General features: G+C 38.4%; 1 protein-coding gene across 2 annotated transcripts in view; it reads left to right on the forward strand.

Moving 5' to 3' along the window:
- Positions 1-713: 713 nt before the first annotated feature.
- Positions 714-17,603, forward strand: part of LOC101845330 (origin recognition complex subunit 4) — a 31,075-nt gene continuing 14,185 nt past the window's right edge. Inside the window, exons 1-7 of one of the 2 annotated variants that reach the window (XM_035970060.1) lie at positions 714-872; positions 6,967-7,063; positions 10,371-10,624; positions 11,916-12,006; positions 13,789-13,864; positions 14,515-14,600; positions 15,814-15,862. In XM_035970060.1, the coding sequence (XP_035825953.1) occupies positions 10,437-10,624; positions 11,916-12,006; positions 13,789-13,864; positions 14,515-14,600; positions 15,814-15,862 (490 nt within the window). In that variant the 5' untranslated portion in view covers positions 714-872; positions 6,967-7,063; positions 10,371-10,436. The remainder of the gene's footprint in view (positions 873-6,966; positions 7,064-10,370; positions 10,625-11,915; positions 12,007-13,788; positions 13,865-14,514; positions 14,601-15,813; positions 15,863-17,603) is intronic. The other variant, XM_005099491.3, reaches the window with a different exon arrangement.

Consider the following 17,603-nt stretch of genomic DNA (forward strand, 5'->3'; position numbering starts at 1 on the left):
AGATCTATATCTAGATCTATTTACTAATCTAAATTAAAACATCGTTATGTTATCTGCATTTTTTCCACATCCTATTTGCAACTTGAACAAGAAAAGCACTGAAGACAAATGCAGTGAACAGTTGTTGTATAGCCCACCTTCTCCATACTGTGTCTAGAATCTCTACATTAATTTTACGCATTCATTAGATACGAGAAGGGACACTGGCTGCAGAGGACAACTTCCGGGTCGGGAGAAGATGATGTTCGAATAAATGAAAATATCTTCGGCTTCCAGGAAGCAGCTGGCACTGGTACACGAAGCTCAATGATGAAGCAATGAAAATGTGTATTCCGAATCTTTCCAAACATTTTTTGTGAATAATAATGTAGCCTATGGGGGTTTTTTTTCTACGACTGATGTGAACTATACCAGGACATTTACTTTCAAATCGGCCATTATGAATTGAAAATAACGCAATATCATTTCTACGAAGCATAAACTTATTTCAAACCGCTTTGACTTGCATTCTACAAAAACGTAAAATTGAATAAATTTGCCAGGAAAGTACATTCTTTTTAGATTTTAATGAAGTAGAAAACACATATTTTGCTCTAGATTTTGCTATTTTATGCTGTGTATGGTTGCTATCAAATAAATGAAACATTTCTAAAAAAAATTAAACCCTCATAATAAATTTGATAACCATTTTTGAATACCATCAATGTTTTATTTGTTTCCAAAGGATGAGGTGAATAGTTTAGCTATAAAAATCTGGCAATTTGGCGCAACAATCTATTCCGAATGTCTAAAACAACAGTGGTGGGGGACTTTACCTGCGTCCAAAACCGATAGCAGCTGCAGTTAAAGTTGTCTTCTCGACGTATTGCGAGGTAAACTGAGTACTGTTTTACCAGTTGTTTATGTAAGAGGTTCCTGAGTGGAGAGATGCTATGGTGGTTTCTTAAACTTAAACTTAAGCAGACTGAGTTGAGAACCATGGCGGGCCAGACAATTGTCTCAATTATTTTCCTGCCCCGGCCTGTGCACAGTTAAGCGAAAAATCTTTGTCAAGTAATCTAGATCTAGATCTAATGATTGGTTGGTTAAATAAAAAGTTGTTTGGTTTACCAATAAATTGAGCGAGCAAAATCTTCTCGACCAAGAAATCTTGATGGAGCAGCAGGGATAAAAAGTCTGCACTCCTGTACAATTGCGGTCCCGTTTACGGTTTAGGAGGGACTCGCTTTAACCCCACCACGGATTACTTCTGGTTCTAAACGATTACTTTTTGATGCGCATGCAAATAGGCCTATGGAGAGATAGCCAATCAAACTTAATTGCAAAATGTCAAATTATGGATCGAATTTATTCAAATGGAAGAGGCTAGCCGTACTTAATCATACTTAATGACGGCTAGACTGGCAGTCTACTAGCTGTACTTAGATCTAGGTTTGGCCCTATCGACTGAAACCTGTTAAGTACACAGGTCTCATTAGATCTAGATCTAGTAATAGTAATTATTCAGGTTCAAATACATGCAAGTCAGGAAGGCACCTTTTCAAAAGGCTTTTGGTTTTGTCTGAAGAAATACAAAAATACTTTAGATTTAGGCATTGCAAACTAAAAATTTCATTTACAATTCAGCCATCTATATTAAGTACGGCTAGCCAAGAAGTCTAGCCGTACTTATCTTAGGCCCGATTAACATTAGAAAACAGGAGGTTTAAAATACATTCACTGTCATTAAGGCACCTGGTTTCGTCTCAAATAGAATACTTTATTAAGGTACTGCCAACTAAAAATTTATTTACAATTCAGTAGGCCTATTTTTTTTTTATGGTCAGTCTAGCCATCATATTAAGAATAAGTACGGCTAGCCCAGCTGTGTAGCCGCACTTAAGTACGGCTAGCCAACCTGTCTAGCCATACTAAAACTCATTCGCTACGTATTATTTTCGGCTTGTGGACTAATTTTTTTAGGGAGAGCGAATGAGAAGATGACTAGTGGGCAGTTAAAAGGTCTTTGTAGACCTGCATGTTTGCCGACAATCGTCTGAAATCCGACAATCGCGAACCGGCCGATGCTATCGCTAGACCCGCCTGTATCATTCAATGTGCGTAGTGCGAGGCCTGGCCGACTGCCAGCGACCCCTTTTTCTCCCGTCGGCTTCGTCGGCACTTTCGTTTTCGTGCCGACCGCCGACGCGCGCACCGCCGACTGCCGACGTCGGCGTTTCCGACATAATTGTCAGAACCTAAGTAGAAATGCAAATACGAAAAAGGACGACAACCTAAATTATCTAGGCCTACTGTACTTTCAGTTTCATGCTCGAGCGGCCATTTTGAATTTCGTTTGTTGACTAATTCAATTGTTCAGATCGTGTGGATTCATCATTCAAGTCCGACTCTCTTGTTCTAATGTAGATCTAGATTTATATAGATCATTATAGTTATAGACCTCAATGAAGGATTCATATTCCAATTCTATTGTGTCAAATCAAACCCTATCATAGGTTGTGCTGTAATATTAATATTGGTAAAAATAAGCATTTCATCAGGTGCGTGAATTATTTATTTATTTAGATCTAGATCTAGAATCTAGACTCAGCTGAGTCCCTCTGTTTGGAATCGGATGCGGATTTCTAGTTCAAGGCCTATTCCTATTCACTTGTTTTACAAGATCTAGATCTAGATCTAGATTTATTTAGATTTAGATTGCTAGATCTAGATCTATATGGAGTATTCATATATATATGATATTCCAATTCTATTGTGTTATTGTATCAAACCCTCTATAGCAATGTAGATGTAAGCCATATAGATCGACAATCTAGATCTATATGCTCCTTGTTTGTTTTGGAGTGTGGTTTTTTAATTTTAATTTTTTTTTTTCATTTAGGACTTGTTTTGGCCTTTTTACATGAGGCCCGTTGCAGGTTCTTTTTGGGGGTAGGGTTAGGGTTGTCTCTTCTTTATCAAGTGTTTGTTGTGGTGGTCGCTCGTTACTCGGATGTCCTTCCTTATGACACCCACAAAGGCTTTTTTTTAGTGGGGGGGGGGGGGGGTGGGTGCGCAAAATTTTCAGACAATCTGGTTGAGGCTCACATGCAGGCCTATCTTTGGGGCCACAAATTCAAATAAATATCAACGTATTGTATACTAATATTTTCAGTACAGTTTGTAGAATACATCTGTAATGTTTATTTATGTATTTTTTAACTTTGGTTCCTGTAAGAGACGATTATGCAACCGAGTTTTGATTGGATGCGGATAAAATTTGAAAATAAAAAATTTATAATCTTTGGTGAAACTCAAAAAATATGTTTGCACCTAGTCAAATGATACATCAAAATAACCATAAATGAATATAGACAGGGTGTCCGGTAAAGTCGTAAAAAAGTAGTAAATTCGGCGTCCTGGTCGTAAAGGTCGTAAATGGTAGTAAATTTGCCTTGAAGGTAGTACAAATTTGGTAAACGGTCGTAAATTAGCCTGCATACTGAGTGATGGAGCCAGCAAGACTTTTCAGTGAACCCTAGCCTCCGTTTTTGCAGGTCGCGATTGTGATATAATTATTCGTTCACCTTTTCCCCATCCGAGCGTACGTTTCACGCGAAAAGCCGGCTATGGCGGCAGGTGGAAGTGTATGTGACACCGAGGCTCGATCGGGAAAATCAAGATCTTCTTTCACTTTCGTTACCACCCTGAAATTTGGCGAAGATAAACTGATAACGCAACATTTGTAATATGCAGGTTGTACAGTATGAACGCTGTGTCACCGTGCAAGCAATATTTAATAATTACTCGGACTCTTCACCGTGCTGTCACTTGTGGGGGTGGGGGGGGGGGGGTGAAAAGAAAATACAAGCTTTGTCCGATTTTTAGATTGTCGGGTTCGCCAGCGTGACAGGCCAATGAACCTTCGCGCGAGGCACTACAAGGTACGGCATTGGTGCGCACCGGCGTTTGTTGGGGTCGCCAAAGTTCATTAAAAAGTCGAGCGTTGCGAAGTATAGGACTACGGAGTAGGGCAGGGATTATTGAAATTTTTAAACAGACACTCGGGGGAGGGGGGGGGGGGGAGCGGATGAAGGCAACACCAGAGGACAAAAACTGTAAGCAAATTTCAGAATTTTAATTAGATTTAGAGCCCTCTGCAAAGTGCGCCTTGGTGCAGGCCTTGTGTGGAATCGGGATCCTTCATACTTTGTAAGCCGTGTTATTGAAATAAAGTGTTCGTGTTTCATTTGTTGGGTGATAGTAAATTAGAATAATATTGTAGCTTTCTGTTCAAGACTGGCAGATTTTCAGTGCCACTGCCTCTTGCCCTCTCACAGTTCTTACACCTCTCACACTGAATAGGTTTACTCGAGTCATTACGTGTGTGTGTGTATGTATGTGTGTGTGCGCGCGTTGTTGTTGTGTAACATGGCCGTGGAAAATGGAGAAGCCGGTTTGGCAGTCACCCTGTGTTTTTACACATTAGGTATAAAACTACCCCTCCCCCTCCCACCACCACCAGGGCAGTGCTACTGACTGAAACGTCTTTAGGCCATTCCCAAAGGGAGGATATTAACATGTTCTTATGCACAGTAGAATTGTAAATGGGCTGATTTATCAATGCCATGCTCATACTTTGCTGGACCCGCGTAGAGGACACTGCTGCCTTTTCTGTCCTCTTCTTTACTATCGTCATTTTCCTCTACTTCTTTTGTATGTTTGTCACACTTGTGAACTACTATTTCCGGGGTGCCTTGATAGTCGAAGCTTGGGCTTCTCTGTTGACATCCACCCCTTGTCGCTCATATCACCTATGCAGTTGCGAGCGCCGTAAAAACCTTACTAAAACTAAATCTTGCTGCAAGCTTGCGATCGTCTGTCTATCCTCCATTTTGTCGACTGGACTTTGTTGTGTGTTCTTTTCGTTCCCTATGTTATGTAATAATAATATATATGTTTTTGATGGCGCAAATTAACTCCCTTTTTCGAGCTGGTGTGGGGCTTGATTTGCTGGGTAGTAAATTTTTTTCCAGGTAGTAAATTTTTTCAGGAAATATTGCTGGACATCCTGTATAGAACTGGAAAATATTGAAAAGTTTGCAGTTATTTACCTACATTCCATAATATTTGTACATTTTGAACATACATCCGATATTGAAAAAAAAATAAATTATAATCTTGAAAACGATCACAAACAGAAAAAAACCCGCTCGTATCTTATATGGAATTATTCAGAATTGCATTTGGAATAAACCTATACATGTCTTGAGTGGCACTTTTTGTGTAATTTTATCAAAAAGTAGTGATTTTTAGGGAGAAAAAAATAGTTTGACTATTTAGATCTAGACCTAGATCTAGCACTCAAAAATACTGATTTCTCAATAACAGTGCATTGGCAATATATATGAGTCCAATCGTATCAATATTATAAAAAATAGTCCTATACTATACTTCTTCTTTAGTGGGCAAAATAATGATAGATTTTGTTGTGTCAAATTACAAAAACTGGTGTCCGGGCTATAATTTTGGCATCGCGATAAAACAAAGTCGAACAAACTACGAAATCACGTTTCAAAACTGAATCTAAATTTCCAATTTTCAGTGGAAATGCTTGACCCAGAAGTCAACATTATATTATCACCTTTATTTTAACATGGATATGTGGATTGGAATAGAATCTAAGCTAAAATTGAAGATCGGTTCTCGCGCCGCCGGGGGCGACTTAGCGTACTGACGGCACTTTAGCCACGCCGCCCCCCACGGCTCGGCGTAGCGAATGAGTTAAGTACGGCTAGACTGCCAGTCTAACCGTCATTTTTGTGACAAATTGATCCAGCGCATTGCTTAGCAAGAAGGAATCTTTTACGTTGCCAAGTTTCATTCAAATATCATGACTTTGGGAGAAGATGTGACTGATAATCTTTGTAAATCTGTGAAGAACGCCACTTTTTTAACCTGTAAATATCTTTACAACTCAAAAAGTAGGATAGATATTAAAAATCTGACAGCATCACTAGATTCTGCATTAAGAATTGTACTAAGCTGCCAAGTTTCATTTACATACTCCAAGAAATAGGCGAGCTATGTCAAATATTGCCTCAAAACACACCGAAAACCGCCACATTTTTACCAATAAACGTCTTCATAATAACTCAAAAAGTAGGATAGCTATGAGAAATCTGAAAGCAGGACTAGATTCTGCACTAGCAAATGTACTGGGCTGCCATGTTCATTTAAATACTCAGAGAAATGAGTGAGTTATGACGAGTATTGTCTCAAAACTCTCCAAAGAACGTCCCACATTTTGGGGTTTTTTCATTATATAAAAGTCTATAAAAAATTAATTGATTAAAAAATTCGTAACTTTTTTATTTATTGATGGATTTCAAAAATTCAAAAAGTTCCATTTTCTGTGGAGATACAGCTACAAAATGCACCTATTTGCAAACACTTTCTGACAAAAAAAGGATTATCGTGGTCATTACTAATAATATCATTGTTGACAAAGCGCACTCTATAGGTTTGATTTTCGACTCTCTCAACCAAGCATACAGTCAAATTCATAATGACATCTCACACAGTGCACCTATATTCCGAAAACCTCTATTCCAGGAATTCAGACAGCAATAGACACGTACATGAAGCTGTACAGAAGACATTTATTTTCCAAAAAAGAAAATCCCCAAACAGCGCAATTTAGAACAACACTGCATTCCATCCATCACACAACATGGCTTTGGTTTGGGCCCGCTGGGAGAACAAGGAACCGAAAGCTGTCACCGGTCTATTTTAAAAATTGAAAAGTGGGTTCAAGGCATCGTAAACAATACGGAAAAACTACGATACGTTATGAACGCACATTAATTTGCTCCAGAGAGCATCTTCACTGCAGGCACCGAGAAAACAACCAGGGCGCCATAGATTAGCGTATAGATCTACTGTACAAAATGTGTTAAAAAGATCTGTGTCATTATTTTAATGAAGGATACTGTAATGAGAATTTCATCACAAGCCCGACGAATTTGGCTGTTGAAAGATGCAAAAATGTGGATTACTAATCTTCCAACAACGATGTCCTTTGGTTAGTAGATACCCACATTAATTGTCTTTATTCTGAGCGAGTTTTAGTGAGTTTATTCCCGCACTTTGGTAGTTACATAACTTTTAATTCGGTGCATTCCTTAATAAGACAGCTGTATTTGATCACATGCAGTTAAAAAACTATACAAGATATCTTCATTGCGTTTTCACAAACTGTACATTGAAAGTAGAAACTCAAAGATGGAACACTGTGTATATTGATAACCCTGCTTTCATTTGTGAGCGTTGAAAAAAAAAAACTGTGTAAAATTGCCGTGGTATATAACTCAGCGCGTGGAGTGAGCGCAGGTAGACTGACCGGCGGCTGACCCTGGTCACGCTAACCTAGCAGCGTACGGCTTGGCGAAACTAAACGACAGCTGATTCGACGCTGTGGTCGGTTTTGGCCTCAAGAGTAGGGGGGTTTCAAGGGAATAAAACTATGGTGGGGGGGGGGGTTTCATGCCCCCCTGAATTTTACCATAATTTGATGTTTTGCAGTTGTTAGGTTTGATATCTTAGCTCGCTGCGCATCAAACGTATAGATCTCGATGTATCTAGACTCAAATAAGTGGGGTGGGAACTACCGAAAAAGCACCTGAAATTTTCCCTCTCACTCATTTTGTAGGCTAGATCTACTGATAGAACATCGATACCGAATATTTAAATCAGTATCGATATCCAGTAGTCTTTGCTTGTGTGAATTAGTGCTAGAACTAACGAGACCGCAATTGACAATTGTACAGAGGACTGCCAAAAAGTCATTGCCTGCACTGAACTGTATCACGCATTCATTGCGGCAATGACTGTGACTCAAGAACGGAATGTTTGATAATTTAGGCCTAGTGACCTAGCGTAAGTATGTCCTCAGCTGATGTCTGGGTCTAAAAGTAGCTCATCGAAACGCTTTCAGTCTTCGTCAGTCCGCCTTGGTATAAAAAATAAATAGATGGAAGTGGCTATCCTCACCCCGGGTGAGACTTGCCAGTATTGGCTATTCTCACCCGGTGTGAAACAAGATCTGTTTTTCCTAATTTCAGAAGTACTCTTTATCGCTGTGAATGATCAAATACAAAGAAAAAAATGACATAGCTCAAAAAATGTGTAAGCTAATTTGGTCGTCTCCAACGATGCTATGGCTATTTCACTTTTCGAATCGAGCCAAACTACGCGGGTCGCCATTTTGTTTTGCCGGGAAGTTCTCACGCTACTCCTCTCTCTCTCTCTCTCTCTCTCTCTCTCTCTCTCTCTCTCTCTCTCTCTCCCTCCCTCCCCCCCCCTCCCCTTCTCTCTGATCACATCACTGCCCACAGACAAAATTGCACGCTTTCAACACAAGAGCGCTGGAATGTTTGTTCACTGTGAACTCTACACTGGTTGGCCTTTCAAGGTGAAGGCACAACGGGTGAGAATTGCTAAAAGGCTCGCCTGCGCTATTCTCACGCGGGGTGAGAATGGAGGTGGCCAAAATAAATATCTAGATGTCAATTGTAGAAGATACTTGCGAGGTTAGTTAATTTGTTTAACAACATGAAGCTACAGCACAGCGAGCACCTAGCACTCCTCTGTGATTGGCCCAAATATAGGTAACATATTTCCGCCATCTATTTTGTCATTTTCCGGGGCTTTCTCCCCAAGACTCTTGGGTTTCCCTCACCCATAACTTTTGACTGGATCTCGCAGTGGTTGTTTTGTTCTGGTATTAATTAATTTGTGTTATCTTTTATAAACAATCTTAGTAATTCTCGTTCCTTAAATTTACCTTCTCCTCAAAGTTGTACACGCACACACACGCGCTTGCACACACTCATTCCCGCACTCAAGCATGCGCGCACACACACATGCAGCCCAGGCAGTCATCGATGAAACCTAGTGACGTAGCCCATGGCACGGGCCCGCCATGGTAAGATCTAGTCAACTGGCGAGGGAAGCCCCGGAAGACGACAAAAATAGATGGCGGAAGTACATCATCTATATAATTTGAACCAATCACAGAGGTGTGCTAGGTGCTCGCTGTAGCTTCATGTGTTTATTTTTAGGAAGTGGCTATTCTCGACAGGGGTGAGACCTATTGAAAATGATACCAGCTTTTGCACAGAATAATGATCACTATTATTTCTACTGCTATGCTCAACACACTTTTTAAAAAATCGTAATTGTTTCAAATGTTTTCCATATTTTAAAATGAGGCAAAGATAAATACTAAGCTTCACGTTTGTTTGATAACAATTTTATCAATTTTAGCTTTTGGTTGATGTTTTGTTTGTTCAAGTAAGTTTCATTATTGCTGATTTTGAGTTTTGCTCAATCCAGGAGCACAGTCCTCTGGAAAGCCTAAATGACGAACACAAAAACACTACCATCAAATATTGTAAATGATAGGCCTACTGGCTTTTATACTGAATAACACTAGACTAATCCTGCTGTAATGATAAACATACATTTTATGAAATCATAAATGTTTGTTTTTTTCTTTCTTTTTAAAGTCTGAAGTTTGCTGTATTTCAAAACGAGACAAAATGAATGGGTTTCGGATTTGTTTGATAGTGGCTATTAATTTTGGTGTTTGATTGATGCCTTGCTCGATCAAGAAACCATTTTGGTTGATTTACTCGACCAAGAATCTTGTTCGTTTAACAAAACAATTTGATTGATGATCAATTCAATTGCACCACTACTGGCATCTAGATCATCCAGTTATAATTTTTGGCTTTTTCTATAGGCTTACACGTTCATGCTTCATGGAATAAACTATATTTTATGTAGGGGCCCTTAGTGAATTTTAGGTGCTGTACAAACTAATGATTAAAACCAACATTATATTTATGGTTTAAGTTTGATTTCTTTACCATGTTGGGTCAATGAGAGAAAAATGGTTTTCTTAATGAAATAATAATGTAGATCATTTCTATAGTGCCCACTCCGGTGTGAACACAGCTCCAGGCGGTTTACATAAATGCATGTACGAACAATATTCTCACACAAGTTCACGCACACATTATTTACTCACTCACATGTGCACATACATCCACGCCAAACACATGAATGCGCACTCACATGCACGCCAAGCATATGTGCACACACAGTCACACACACACACACACACACATCTACTTGCTTATCACACACACACGCTTACACATCGTTACGAAATGAGCACATACAAATGCATAATAAAATAATATACTCAATGCTATTTGCAAAATACATAATATGAATGGATACATATATTCATTAACATAACATCGTACTACATGAATCTACTCATATAAAAATGATGTCATGAAATGTGTCTTACTATATTTCAGCTGGCAGCTGCCACAAACTAGATTTGAAATTCTTACATTCACGAAGCTTCAAAGCTACAGTTAAAGATGGTCAAAAGAAAATCAATCTCAGGGAGTCCGATGAAAACGTCGTCACCTCGGAAAAAGTCCAGTGCTGGACCAGTGATACAGACGTCTGAATTTGATGCTTTTGAAGAGCTCCAGAAAGTGCTGCGCATGCGTATTTCTCAGATCCAAAGGCCTCCATTTATCAGTGGATATGAAAGTGAAAAGAAGTGAGTAACAATCTTTACTGACTTGAGAAATAAAACTTTCCTATTACGCTATCGCATATTATTATTCTTTCTCAGTTTTCTTTTCTGATGTTCCCTCAGCTCCCATCATCTCCTGCTCTGTTTGAGGATTTATTAAATTATACATGAGATGTGTTGCCTCTGTTGAGGTTACTTTTTCCTCTGCCTTTTCATTTATTTTCAGAGAAGGAAGAAAACCACTGGAACAAAGTATAATGTTACTGTTGGTGTTTCTACCATCATTTGTGAGGTAGCGTGGTGAAATCAGGCGCTCGTCAAAATAATGAAAGGGAAAGTCAAGAAATTGGCATTGTTTGGCAGGATTTAGAATTTTTATCGAATTTGGGGGGGGCTCAACTCCTTTAATATCCAATGAAGAACACATTTCTGTGGTGGATTTTTACTGAAAAACGTTGATTAAAGGCATAAAGGATTTAAGTTTTCAGTTTCCGCGGACTCTAGCTATGGAAATAACTCAACTTTGGCAGCCATTTTCTTGCTAATTTTACCTTCAATCATCAAAAGCTTGACTTCTGTTCATGATGAATGGATAGTTTTTTTCATCAAAAGCAAGGTAAATGGACAGACCTTAAAATGATACCAGTAACTCCATATGCCCCAAAATTGACGAGAGCATGATTCCACTGCGTCGTAACACATTTTTCTTAAGTGGTGAATTTGCGTCTTATTTGTCATGGTTTCACCTGTTATATTGTTGGGTTTTTTTGCTATGGGGGGGGGGGGTGAGACCAAAGACAATGAAAATTATAATGTCCCTCATGATCAGAGAACAGTTTATTTTTTTCAAATGTTTGATGCAATTGAAAATTTGTAACACTTACTTTCTTTTGTGTTGGAGAAAAAGTCTACACCAGTTGAATTGCCTTTTGACTAGAAGGGGAATCTTTCATGTGGTGAACCTCACAAAGACAGTTTAAAATGTTTGACCCTTTTACAGGGCGAATTAAATAAAGGAGAAACTGGAATTGTATTCTTACATGCAACAGACATGCCCATTGCAAACGTACTTTCAGGATATTTATAAAACATGCCCACATCACATTCGTACATATCGAAAAGATATCTCTGCATCTTGCCTATTTTGCTGTTTGCTTGCTAGACTGAAATTTATGTTCTTGTGACAACAACTGTTAAACAATTAGAAAGCTTCTTTGAAATTCTAGCAAATTTCTCACATTTTCTTGCTCTCCAAGTGCTTAAAATTAAATTTCTATTTTGCTCCGGATGGATCTTGTTCTTTTTTGCTTTTCAGACAGCTCCATGATCTCATTCAGCGGACGGCCGTGACAGGGGAAAGCAATTCATTACTCCTGATTGGGCCAAGGGGATGTGGGAAGTCTATGGTAAGGTGGAGACTGGTGAAAAATGGCCCTTATGGCTTACTTTGAAAACAGAGTCTCAAGTCTTGTTAAAATTGCCGGTTCATGAATTGGTCCCTTACATTACTGCTGAGGTATTCTGTAAATCTCTAGGTGTTTGGGACCCCAGTTTTCTGAATTTTTTGAAATTCTGTTAAGTTTTAAATCTCTTTTTTTTTTAATAGGTGTGATGTTAAGATCTTGTTTTTAATGTATTCCAGAACGTGTTTTGAGTTTTTTCCGCACCTAGTACAGATGAAACCTTTCTGCCCTGTCCCCCTCACCTCCTTTGCCCTCTCCTCTTGGCTCCTAAATCTTTCTTCAGCCTTTCTACTGCTACTCCATGGCTCCTTCTTACTGCTGTCTTTCAGCCACACCCCTGATCTTCTGTAGTTAGGAAAGATCTACACCTAGCCTTCTCGGACGAGGGTGAAAAATCTCAGAGGGCCCGTGTGCAAGTTGCGCTCATTAAAGATCCCTTGGTAGTCTAAAATCGATAAGAGTAGGCTTTGGCCGCCACGCGGGCAAAATTCAAAATTTCCTACCAGCTTAAAAGGATTAGTGTGTCCAGCACACTCGTATGACCTTATGCAGTTGCGAGCGTTGTAAAACACTTACCAAAAAAACCCCCCCAAAAACTGATGACACCTAACTACGTTACTGTTACTACAGTTGCCTGCTACTTTCCACATTCTAATGGCTCATTGCCAGCTAGTCCAGTGATGTAATGTTAAATGAGTTCTTTTGCGCTGGACTTGAATGGTTAATGAATGCGGCTTTACAAAAAAACATCAAGCGATGTTGGTGTAAACTGTAAACCCTGTCAGATTTTTTGGACATTCGATCGAGCTTAAAGACACGCCGCTGCTCCATGATAATCAACACACGTATGCTGCTGTTTGATATTGAAATGATTTTATATGTTTTATATACAGTTTAAGGGCATTTCTAGTCAAAATCCAGATTTGTCTTTGACAGAGCATATATATGAAACAAATGATTTACCACTGATTTGTCCAAATTTTAAAAAAAGATACTTGTGGGTTAGCCGATCTTATCACGATTTAATGAGTGTTGGCTCTGTATCTCTGTTCAGATAATGTAGAAAGTTTTAGCTGCCAAATATATAGATAAGTCATGTAAACCCGTTATGAACAATTATAAATGCAAAATAACAACCTTTACCCATACTGTTTGGGGTAAACTTTTTACTTGTTTGTGAGTTGTGTTCTGTTTTTTGGGAGTTTTTTTTCTTCTTTTTTTTACATACCCAAGTTGAGTGTATTGTGATTATGAAACAAAATGTGTCAAGACACGGTAGAATCAGGCTCTCGTCAATTTATTTTGGTCATGTGGGGTTATTTGTATCATCTAAAAGCTTATTCATTTTCTGTACTTTCAATTTTAAAATACAATTTATCTTCAATAGAAGTCGAGATATTTGCGATTGAAGGAGGAGGGGTTTCCTGGCTCTAGTGAGAAAATTGTCAAAATTCGGCAGTTTCAATAGCTAGACAGTCCATGCAATCTGAAAAATTACTTAATATATTGTGTCTTTAATCAATGTTTTTCAGTCAAATTCTCATGGAAATGTGTTTTAAACGGGCGTAGAAGGTGTTGAGCCAAAAAATACAAATTTGATAAAACTTGCCAAACTCGTAAAAAATGTCTGTTTCTCCAATTTCATTATTTTGAAGAGCGCCTGATTTCACCACGATGCCTCACAAATTGTTTCATTGTGATGTGTGGCGTTGCTTTTATTTTCAGCTGATTCGCAACGTGGTTGAAAGTGTGTGTAAAAAAGAATCTGTCAGGAGCAACTTGCTTGTGGTTCAGCTCAATGGTAAGATTTTTGTCTGCTTTATCTTTATCTTTATCCTTCTTCTTGTTTCCTTAGATTTCGAGAAGTTTCTTTCAAAAATCTAGATGGATGTCTTCTGTTGTTGATATGTTATTCTTTTGGAAGACCTTTAAACGCCACATTGTGAGTGGTCTGCCCCTGTCTTTGTATCCAGGCTTCTGAAATATACTCTCATGCAGCTGGTTGATTTGGGAGCATTCTTATCAGATGGTAGAATTACTTTATTCTTTGATGTTCTATATGTTATCTTACAAACCCTTGATGATATATTCTCTTGACTTTCCATACAACTGTCGCACGTGGGTTTAATGGCATCGGGAAAACATGAGTTCACCTAGAGAGACACCATGGTCAGGCACTGGGAGCTCATTTGCAGAATTTTGACTCCAGGCGCTTTGAGAACCACATGATAATAACACTTTGTAAGACATCCACCTTAGACAACCACCTCTACACCTCGCAATGGGTGGCAGTCTTAGACAGTTTTTAGCGTATCTTTTAGAGTTGTTAATGTGTTGTATGAATAAAAGTGAATCTTTGGGGGGGGTTTTATTCTTGCGTGTGTTTCTGTTCACATGTTACAAGTTGGTGGGTGTGGAATTTTTATATTTTGAATCCTCGTCGTTCTCTAGGTTTACTTCAGACTGATGACAAGGTTGCACTGCGGGAGATCACAGTCCAGCTTCAGCTAGAAAATGCTGTCGGAGACAAAGTTTTTGTGAGTTTTCTTCAAGTTTATTTGGGCTTGTCACGTATTCTGTGTGGACCATAAGTGTGAGATTTTTTCTTTTTAAAGAAACACTTATTGCTCTACATAGAAATGTATAAACTGCGTTAGGTCTTACCCAATGTTATGGAGGTTCGGCGCGTTTTTAAATTACAGTCTAGCACACACACGAGGGAAATCAGTGGGATGAGGAAATTCTTGAAGTCTTTTCATCATGTACGAATTTCACTGTGTGTGGGTTTTTAACACCATATATATGTGTGTGTGTGTACAGGAAAATATTCTGGGCCTGAAAATTTGTTCTCTATGCGCATGTTTGTAGTATGTGCATGCTAGACTGTATATATCTCTTTTACATGTTAAGAAAGGTAGGTCAAGATTAAACAGAAGCGAAAAAAAAATAAGAGAATAGAATTGATTTAGAGCAGTGGAGAAAAAAGTGGATACTGCTTCTTTTTTTTTTTTTTTTTTTTTTTTTGTCAAACAAATCCAGCAAAGAGCTTGATGCTCATTTTTCAACATATCTCTAAGTAATGCTCTTTTTGCATATGGTTGTTGATTTCTACCTACACAAACAGCGGTGTAAAGAAAATGAAGAACATTTCCAAATTATCATGTGTATATATGTATGAGACCAAAGATTATACAATTTCAAATTAAATCATAAAAACATTTGGGAAGAACAATGAAGAACATCGTTCTAGTCTGGACAGTCATATTTAAAAATGGCAAGTTTGGGTGGGGGGGGAAGTGCAGGGGGTGATAAAATTATGTGGGGTGTCCCGGAGGGGAGGGGCTGCATGTATTTAGTATTGATTTACTTCAGTAGATAGCCCTTGAGTGGTTTCCAGTGCCTGTATAAAATTTGGAACTTTTAATCTAAAACTGCATGACAGGGCATACAAGTGAAAAGTGTCACTATTAGATTATCTGAAAAATGTGTTGTTGTTTTCAATCCAGCAACAGCTGTGCTCTCTCCTTTATATCCAATGCCATGTAATGATACGTGCAGGTTTTCTACAGTTGCTGTGATGTGCCATAGAGTGTGTTGTCAGTGTGAGGTCTTGTAGTCAGAAGCTTGGCTTTGATGTCATTTTGGCTGTGCAATGGAGCAGGATGAAATGTGTTAGAATTTATTGTTTTTCGATTGAAATTTTTTTTTTAATTTGGGTTTATGCTGAAGACCTATCTCTCGACTCCACAGGGATCATTTGCTGAGACGCTACAGTTTCTTCTGACCGCGCTTAAAAAAGGTGAGGAATTTGTTTTGTCTGTTCTGATATAATACATGTACAGTGCAGTCTGCTTAAAATAGAGCACAGTGAGTCGTAAAACAGTGGTGAACCAAAAAAAAAAAAATCCCTTTTTTTTTCTTTTGAGCAGCCTCTCAAAACCAAAAATCCAGCTAAACCCAAGAAGATCCAAAGGTTCCACTGATTTTGATTTAAGCGAGTTCTACTGCATGTTGTTTTTTATCTTGAAATGATGTTTATATTTCACTACCTCAGAATTACAACGCTCTTTCTGACATTTTTGGGTTATTAGGACTATGAGGTTAGAAACCAAATGTTCTGTCTGCTTGATCAAAATTGTAAGATTATTCAGAGTCGTTATCAAGATATTTAAAGAATTGCATTCGAAAGAGCTTGACATAATGTGAAACTCAAAATCTTTTACGTCAAAATTTTCAAAACTAGTCACTGAACAGACAGAACTTTGTAATTCTGAGGTAACGAATTATTATATTGTCTCGTATGTATGCAACTGTTTCTGTATAGTTAGTGCTCAAAGACAACTTTGCTGGTAAATTCTTCACCAGTTGGCAAAACTTTCACAATTCCCATGTGTCGATGTGAATGTGGGTGAAAAATCACGTACAATTTTTTTTTCACTGTTCCCTCTTCGGCTGAAAATTTAAAGCACTTTCCAACAAGGAGAATCACCCACCGACTACTGGTTTTTCCCCCCAATATCTCTGTGATCAATATATTATCTATAATATATATGAATGGTAAGAAAAATGTAAAACCACTTGGGTGGTTGGCGGGAATTCTGGTGTGGTTTGCTCCTTCTTTCCTACCAAACATCTATCATTCATATCTCTCCTCAGCTTTACTTTTCTATGTACATTACTCGCTAGTAACACCTCTAATCTTCGCCGCTTACATGACTTATTTGTGTTGCAAGGGCTGTAAAACCCTTACTAAAACTAATACTAAACTCTCTAGTTGGTTGCTTTTAAGCTCAAAGGGACTAACCCGAAAAAATGCTGTTTTGAGAAAATCGAAGGTAAAGCTTTTGGACCCGTGATCTATCTCTGCATATTTGTTTCAAGTGAATTCTTCTGTGGTTTTGCATTCGAGTCAGTTATGACCTTGTCTGCCGTATAACTATAAATTACTGACAATTATTTACTTGATTGAAAAGAAATTAGACTGAAAAGTTGGGTTGGTTCAGTTGTGCCTATACACAGAAAACGGTTTTGAAGCAAATCTGGGGGCGAAATGGGCCATCCCATCCAAAATAAGGCATACCTTTCCATCTGGACTATTCCTGCATTGAAGTATACACAAATGGTCTATCCCCTGTACAGAGGGCTAACCCACTTTTAGCTTGTCAACTCTTTGTCATTGGGCTAAGTGGTCTAGCCTGTGAGCATTTCATTTGAAGCATTTTTTACCAAACAGATTGGTACTATTATGTGGAACAGTACTCAAGTGAAAACTGATACAGTACAGAAAAAATTTTGATAATAAAAACTTACCTGATATGAGAATATCGCAGTCTTTGGGGTCATTTTAAATTGAGACATGCAGTGAACTCTTCACTTGAGATGCCGGCCATTTTTGGAGTTAGCCCATGAAAAAAATTTCAAAAGTCTGCTGTTTCTTTAAAAGACAAGAAGAGTTTTCTCTATAACCAAGCAAATATAAGCACCAATGAAACCAGACTTCTCCTATAGGTAGAGCAATGCCTACTTTTAGAAAAGGTCAA

This window comes from Aplysia californica, unplaced genomic scaffold (assembly GCF_000002075.1).
Source record: "Aplysia californica isolate F4 #8 unplaced genomic scaffold, AplCal3.0 scaffold00215, whole genome shotgun sequence".
Classification (NCBI taxonomy): Eukaryota; Metazoa; Mollusca; class Gastropoda; order Aplysiida; family Aplysiidae; genus Aplysia; species Aplysia californica.